The sequence below is a fragment of the Pteropus vampyrus genome, unplaced genomic scaffold, assembly GCF_000151845.1.
Source record: "Pteropus vampyrus isolate Shadow unplaced genomic scaffold, Pvam_2.0 Scaffold80, whole genome shotgun sequence".
Classification (NCBI taxonomy): Eukaryota; Metazoa; Chordata; class Mammalia; order Chiroptera; family Pteropodidae; genus Pteropus; species Pteropus vampyrus.
In genome coordinates, this window is record NW_011888861.1 from 6726705 (window position 1) to 6735294 (window position 8590).

At 39.5% G+C, this 8590-nt stretch overlaps 1 protein-coding gene across 8 annotated transcripts in view; it reads right to left on the bottom strand.

Moving 5' to 3' along the window:
• Positions 1 to 8590, bottom strand: part of PHACTR1 (phosphatase and actin regulator 1) — a 525402-nt gene that overhangs the window by 202448 nt on the left and 314364 nt on the right. For all 8 annotated transcript variants that reach the window (XM_011362890.2, XM_023532264.1, XM_023532263.1 and 5 more), the window contains one exon: positions 6168 to 6332. In XM_011362890.2, the coding sequence (XP_011361192.1) occupies positions 6168 to 6332 (165 nt within the window). The remainder of the gene's footprint in view (positions 1 to 6167; positions 6333 to 8590) is intronic.

The following is an 8590-nucleotide window of genomic DNA, read 5'->3' on the forward strand; positions in this document are numbered from 1 at the left end:
GCACAAAATTTTATAAGTAAGATAAATAGATATTTGTCTATTAGTAGATGGGATCATTTACCACATTTAAAATAACTTTCTGACTTATTCTTTCACCTTAGGCGCCCACTCCCAAGGTTTTAGTCTGTGTTTTATGTGCACTTTGAAAATCACTAATTCAAGAATGCAGCTCTGTACTCACAACTCTTGCCCTGCTAGCTTGCATTGAGCAACTGCTTCCACTGGCTATTTTAAAATTCTTTGAACCTTTTTCAACTTAAAATCTATTGATATTTCTAATTCCTCTCAAACTATTGGACTTTTCCTTTCCCATTCATTTTAATGTTCGATATTGTAGTGACTTGAATTGTGTCCTCCCAAAAGACATGCCCAAGTCCTGACCTCCAGTACCATGGATATGACCTTATTTGGGAATAAGGTCTTTGCAGATGTAATTAAGTTAAGGATCTCAGAATGAGGTTATCCTGGTTTAGGGTTGACCCTGAATCCAATATCTGGTGTCCTAAGAGAATGGAGAGATTTGAAATACAGAGGGAAGACCACGGGAAGACAGAAGCAGAGATTCGAGTTATGCAACTGCAAGCCAAGGAGCATTAAGGACTGCCTAGCAGCCTCTGGAAGTTAGGAGAGAGGCATAAAACAGATTTTCCCTTCAGAGCCTCCAGCCAGGAGGAAGCGATCTTGCCAACACCTTGATTTTGGGCTTCTGGCCTCCAGAACTGTGAGAGAATAATTCCGCTGTTCTAAGCCACTAAATTTGTGCTGATTTGTTGCCCTAATTCTTTTCTTTTTAACCACCTCTGAAGCCCTAGACGGACCTAGCTATCTGCTACATCCATAGCTGTATCTAAACAGCCAAAGCCACTGAAAAAAGTCACCAGTGCTATGTAGATTCATAGCATCAATCTGACATGAGCTTAACTCTCCTCCCCTCCCTGTGAGGAGATGGCCTCACTTATTACCTAGAGAAGCTCAGTCATCAGATAGGGTCCCTCTCAATTTTCTACCTACCTACCTCTTCTATCTGGGCTTTAAATCCCACCCGCTCTTAATTTCTCAGCAACCTTACCAATCTCTTTTGTCTCGTGTATTTTCTAACTCTTTCTCTCCTGGATCCTTCACACTGGCTTGTCATCCTTATGTCTTTTCCATCATAAAAGGACGACAACAAATCAGAAAGCAAGCAGATAGCCTCCTGCTAATCAAATCACACACATACAAGCCCCTATAGAGACACACACATTTCCTCTACCATGCATCTTTGTCCTATCTCTTTTACTTACTTCACAGCCAGACTGCTTGAAAATGTATCCTCATTTTTTCCCCCTGTTTCCTACTAATTTATCAGTCCATACTAATCTGGCATCTATTTCTAAATAATCCACCCACATGGCTTTTGCTAAGTTATCAATGACCTCTAGTGGATCACAATCACCAAAGTTAATAGACATTTTTCTGTACGCCATTTGATTTCTTCAGGGCCCTGAACACAGTTAATTGTACCTTCCTTGAAACGTTTTCTGCTCCCGGCTCTTGTCACAACACATTCTTCTGGTTTTCTTCCCACCTCTCTAGCCACTGCCCTTCTACCTTTATACAGGTTCACCTTCCTCCATTTAATCATTAGTGATGATATTCTTTTTTTGTCTTTTAGACTATCTTAGACCCTCTTTTCTTTCTATTCTATACTTGTTCCCTGGCCAATCTCATACATGGTCATCACTCTAATTAACACATACATGCAAATGACCCAACATTTACATATTCAGCCCAGTCCTCTCCTTTGCTTTCCTTGTATTCAACTGCCAACTTTGGCTATCATAAAGTCAACTCAAACACATACTGAAATTTGTAATCTTATCTCCCCCTTACCCCTGTCCTGCCCCAACTCCTCCAAACTTGTCACTCTCCCAAACTACTCATCCCAGGAAAGGCCTTCACCATATATCCTAAACCAACATGACAGTGTCAACTGTGACACATCTCTTTTTCCTCCCTACATCTGACCTGTCACTAAGCCCTGTCACCGTTCCTTATAACAGCATTTAAATCCACCCATTTCTACCAGCCAATATTAGTCCAAGTTGTTATCATCAGAAAAATGACCTCCTATTTGGTCTATCTATAGTCACTCACACTCTTGTCTAACTTATTCTACAGGACACAGGCCTAGTAAATGTCCCATCTTGGTTATCTCTCCAGTCTCAGCCCCTACGATACTCCCAGCTCTCCCTTCTCCAGCCACTGGTCTTTCCGGCTTTCCCAGACTGCTCACCTGCTTCTTTTATACAGGGGCTTTGCACATGCTGTTCTGCTGCCTGGAATGCTCATTTTCTAAATTCCTACGTCTCCCTCAGATCAAACTTCTCTTCCTCAGGGAAGTTTCCTTGATTCCTCAGAGGGAGTCAAGTCTCTCTCATTCTCCCAAGTACCTTTCCTTCCCTGCCCTAGCACAGATATAACCTCATTTTTCTTCCTGTGATTTGATCGTCTGCCTCTCCAGCTATACCATGCAGGCCATGAGATCATCAAGGACTGGTTTTGCTCACAGCTACATTCCCAGAGCCAGGTACAGTTTTAGCATTAGGTAGATACTCAGTAAGGTTTCTCCTCTACCCCTTCAGGGCATAGGTGTGCAAGGAAGTTTACAAGCACAAAGGGAATTTTGGCATATTGTAGACTTCCAGGGCCCACTTCTGCAGCTTAGGGTTTTCTGTTCAGAGGAAATAAAAGCATAACTTAGTGATATCTTTACAGCTTATTCCTGCTAGGTCTACTTTTTGATAAATACAGTTCTCATTTTCAAGGAATTTAGATAAGATGGCTGTAGCTGACTATTTGAGGAAGCACTGTCTGTTCTACTTTGAAGGAGATGTTATCTTCTGTTTTTGTTCCTGACACAGGTGTGGGGATGTGTGTGGACACCTATTGCTAATTCCACAAAAGAGGTTGGGCAACGGGATAATTGCTCCCCAGGGCCTGGGCACAACTTCTGAAGACAGGCTGAAAAGCAAGTCAAAATCAATTCCTTGAGGACCCATTATTTTATGTTCTATCCATTACTGCTTTCCTCCTACTGACATACGATGTGGGGATGCTTCTGAGAGAAATTCTTTGTCTTGTGGTGCATGTACCACCATCCAAAGCTTGGTTACTGGGTCTTAATGCTAAAGGCCTTTTAAAGAGACTGGTCTTCACCTTGGAATAGAAGATGTATGAGCAGCAGAAGATGTGGAGAACTATCTTTGAAAAATTCATATGGTAATTATTGATGCCAAAATTGAGGAAAATGTTGAGATAATAATTTTCCAATGTAGTTTTCTTATTGCTATATAACCTGCAAAGCAATATTTCTGGGTATATCTTTGAAGGTGTTGTATACACAGACACATATGTCTTGTAGTCTGAATCATAGTGAAACTACAGTATAGCTAATTATGGCAAATTGTAACCATAACTCACTATGGCAATAATAATAGGCCAAGTATGCATTGTGTTAATGTTCTCTCTTGTGTTAAAAAAATCATACAATTTTAAATACAAATACGTAATATAAATGTAAGATATGAACTTATTCTTTGCATTTAAAATTATGAACATTATTACACATATGAAAGGACATTACATACATATACATACAAGACAAATATAGCCATACCAGCTAACACTGGCCAACCAATTAACATTCTCATAATCAATCAATCCTCTTGTATATTTAATGTTTGACTCTTATCCATGCATAGGAAAGTCTATAATTCAAAGTATTATTACTTGACCATGCATACAATTTATGATGTTAAACATCCTTATGTCGTCAATATTTTTCTCCCTTAGGCTAAAAACTAGCACAGAACGTCTCTCCTTTCCAAAAATAAGAAATAATATTTCTGAATCCAGTTAAATACAAAGGATACTACAGTGTAAACCACTGATTTTTTAAAAAAACTAGAATACCTTCAGTTATATCATGAACCTACTCATCTATTATAATATAAAGATATTCCATAGTATATCCTCCAGTTCAGAGGCTGAATATCCCTTAAAAAAAAAAAAAACTATGTACAAATATCACATTCAGCTGCCAATTAAATTAGTTTGGCCATAGAGATCATACGTAACTTGCTAAGAATAGTTAAAGATCTGAATAATTAAAGTTGCAACTTTGCTTGTCACATGTTTTTTAATTCTTTCTCCTCAAAGAGTTTTAAATGAAATTTTTTTCAGACTTTTAATGATTCATGAGTAATTTGATGCCACTCTATTTGCATCTATCAGAGGACAGGTTTTCCAAAATCTTGAAAAAGTCAGCATAATCGATCAAGTGGCTTTTCATGTGAGAAGCATCAGAGCTCTCTGCCTTATGGCCTTACCAAATGGACTAAACAAAGCTCTCAATTTGCCAGCAGGAAGTGCATCTACCATACCACCATTCATGGATTCGTGCTGATAAACAGCAATTATTTAAATGTATGTTTCTATTATTATAAACCATTCTTCATAGCAAAGTCAGAGAGAACGTTGTAAGGGATCTTGTGGAATCTTTGCTATTATTTTTTCTAGTGCTCACAGACTACTCCCTTTTTCTTTCTTGTTCACATCTTACACATCACTTTGCTTAAAGAATATATTTCATTTAGATGCCTCCTCTCTACGGCAATGATCTGAGTGTTCTTTTCCATGTCACCCCGGGGTGGAGGGGATTCAGAGGAATCATCCATTTAAAGTTTCACCTCTATGTAAATCTTTCAGCAGTGTTTAGGAATGCAATGACCTACACGTACACCTTAACAGATCTGTACAGTGACCAAGAGATGAAAAAATGCAGTCAGGTGAAGGGACTAGGTCAGCGGAGTGACGAATTAGAGATTCATGGAATTCAGAGGTTCATTTTAATCTCAAGAAATAACAGATTATAATAGTTAGATGGCATTGGGCCTTTCAACAAAGAAACAGAGTCAGAACACAGATTGGGAATGTCTACCAAGAGAACTGTTTAAGATTTCAAAGCTTTTTGCAACTTTCTTATGCTTGTTATTCTCTTTCATTTTTAAAGCAATTAGCATTAATTATTAGACCTGTGGACTAGTGTTCAGGTATAAAAAGCAGCTCATCTCCTATTTCGAGGTTAGTTTGGGAATGAGGAAAAGGGTAGGAGACCAAGAAATAAAGGAGGTGGTGATTCTGAGGAGGAGAGAGAGTCAGTTCAGAATTCGGTTTTCGAAGATGTAGAGGATGAAGCACATAAAAGTGCTGGAGTAGACCTGGAATGGCCTGAGCACAGAATTAGCAAAATCAAAACAAACAGAATCTGCATAGCTCTTCTATCATTTCAACTAAAACTCAATAGTATGAAATCAGAACTCTTTCACTATGTGGTTCCCTGTGTACACTCTTTCTCATTTAAAAAATATCCACACAATATGCCACATAAACTCTCCACAATTTTATGTCATATAAGGTACCATTCTTACCCCCATTTTATAGATGGGGAAATTGAGGTACAGAGTTAAATAAATTGAGTTTAGTATCAGAGTTGGGACTTGACACCCAGGTACTCAGACTGCAGAGTCTCTGCTCTTAACCTCTCAGTCATGATGACTTGCCCCAAATTCTTTTGTTGTCCACTAGGCTATAAACTGTACAGTTAGTTATCTTTGTTATCACGAAGATGCCTCATTTCTATTCTCCTGTGTTTTTCTGTCATGTCCAAGAATCATTTACTCAAGATTATTCCTCCATGAAATAACTTATTCTTCTCTGCCAACAACTATATATAACTAACTTTCCACTGTGTGTTGATTTTTACTGAAGTAGTGAAAACAAAAATGAAAAATAAGAAATGGACTGTCCACACTAGAATGAAAGCATTCAGTTATAGAAAAGGTAGAATTCTAAGTTCAGATATTTATAGATCATATAAAAGTGGTGGTTCTTTAATTGAAAAAACAATAGCAAACAAACGAACAAAAACTCCTGAGACACAAGAAAACACATAGGATCTAAAAGACAGTCTCAAACATACTGAAAAATTACTAAAGACAAGAGCAATTCTAAGGCTCAATTTTTTTCTTTGGTTCAGACAGCCTATAGTAATTAAATTCTACTAATTAACATAGAGTTGAAGTCAACAAAAGCCCAGTGAGAAATAAAGAAAAAAATAATCTTACCTGCAGACGTGTGTTTGAACTTTTCACTTTTCTTCTTCCTCCATTTCCAAGGCTTGAAAATCCTTCCCAAATTGGCAAACTTACTTCTCCTGCGAATGGGTGGGGTATGGGTACCTGGGACGAGGGAGTCAGAACGCATCGCCGCCAGCCTCTCCACTTCCTCAGCTTGTTTTTCCCAAAGAGAAAAAGATGAAAATAAAGAGAGAGAGAGAAAGAGAGAGAGAAAGTGTTAAAATGGGAGCCTCACAGATGGCCAACGTTTTCCATGGTTACAGATAACAGAAACCACATGACTAGAGTCCCATTTCTCTTTTTGCCTTTTGGAATTTACATCAACACCAAACTGCTTTAAAGGCTGGGGACAGTCAGCCAAACCCCAGGGATCTGGAAGACCCCAAGGAAGCTTGCCCAACCTTAACTTGGGCTTGAGAAGGAGGAAAGGAGGTGGAAGAGGAGGAACAGAGGCCTCTTGACACATCAGAGACTCTCCCACACAGCAGGGAGGAGGCATCAGAAGAGTCAAATGATAGTGTAACTACCGGCACAGCAATTTCTCAAATAAGACTTGGCAGATGCGATCACTATAACACCGTCTGCTGAGAAAAAAGGGAGAAAACATTTATCAACTGTCTATTCCAGTGCCAGTGTCTCCACCACCCACGACTCTCTGTTCTACTACCCTGCTTTACCCAGACCAGCAGAAGCACTGGAATCTGTTGAATAAGCGGCTCCACCTTAGGGTTACTGACCTATTTTAGAATCACTCACCCTTTATTAGATTTTATGATTGCCTTAATTTCCCTCAATCTCTTGTTTCTAGTGTTTTGTTTTAATACTACTAATAAAAAGATTCTTAGAAATTGAGAGCTGAAAGTAGCTTTAGAGACCATCTAGACCAGCGGTCCCCAATCTTTTTGGCACTAGGGACTAGTGCTCTTATGAGAATCTAATGCCTGATGATCTGAGGTGGAGTTGAGGTGGTGATGCTGGTGCTGTGGACAGTGGCTGCAAATACGGATGAAACTTTGCTCGCTGGCCCGCTGCTCACCTCCCATTGTGCGGTCCCGTTCCTAACAGGCCACGGACCAATCCTCTGATTCTAGGTGTGGGCGGGGGAGGAAGAGGTGGAAGAGTTAGGAACCCCATAATAACTTTACATTTGAGGATACGCAAACTCATAAAGCCTACTGGGGACCCTTTCTTAAAGGCTACAATCACCTTGACCACTTTTATCATTTGAAATAAAACCAACTCTTTTCCAACTTATATGAGAATTTATACATCCCTGTGAGATAAATAGATTGTGACTTAAATTTTTAAGACAAGAATAATCAGAGAAAATAACCTCTCTGGCAAAGTCAAGAGAATGGGAGAGACTCACCTTTCCAGAAAGTCAAATTACATCTAGAATTGTGGCTGATCTAAAACCACTCTACTGGACTTCTAACACTGTCTTTCAGAAAAATCATGTGGACTTTTGCAATATAGGCTGTCCTCAGAAGCTCAATGTTACAGCCTGGTAGCGTGTGTGCTGTCATCTGAAATGGGTTAAACTCAGGAGATTCATTCATTCAACAAGTGTATATGGAACATCTACCATGTGCCAGGCAGTGTGCTATTATGACAGATGATGACAGGTTGGTAAAGGCTCCTGGCAGCACAACTGAAAGGAAGTAGATGAATCTGAGAGATTTCTGGGAAGCAAAGTCTAGAGCTTAGTGACTAATTGGCCTGAGAGAGAGGAGGCAGATCATTCCCGATACCCAGATTCATGTCAGTGGAATGGCGCTTTCATTCATGGAAACGGGAACACAAGAAGGGGAGGTACAGGATTGTGAGTGAAGGCAGCAACAATTTAGATATGTTGCATGGTGATGGCACTTAACCCTTTGATTACACAGTTCAATGTACTGGTAGCTCCTCTTTTCAATCATTGTAAGCTACCACTTAATACTGTACTAGACACTGATCATTTCTGGGGCAGACACACAAAAGAATTGCTAAAATGGTTGAGCATAGAGTCTAGAGACAGTGCGTAAAACTGTCGAAATGAGAAACCACGTAAATTTCAATGGAGGCAAAGAGGAGAGAGTAACTAATTTTGCTTCGTAGTGTCGGAGACGATCCTAGGGATGTAATGTTTGGCTCGCTTTTGAAACGGGAAGAACAGTTATCCCTAAAAGGGGAAGAGGGAGAAGTGGATCCCTGGAAGGAGAACATACCTAAAAGGAACAGAAAAGGTTGAAAGAGCATGGCATGTCTAGGAACTGCAAAAAACCCAGTGAACTGCGAGCATCTGATATACTAGAGAGACAGAGGAGAGAGATGGTGGCTGGAGGAGTCTGTAGTCAGATCATGTAAGCTTTTGAAAGGTATTGTTAAGCGTTTGGGTTTTATCCTATAAATAGAAAAAAAAAAGATGA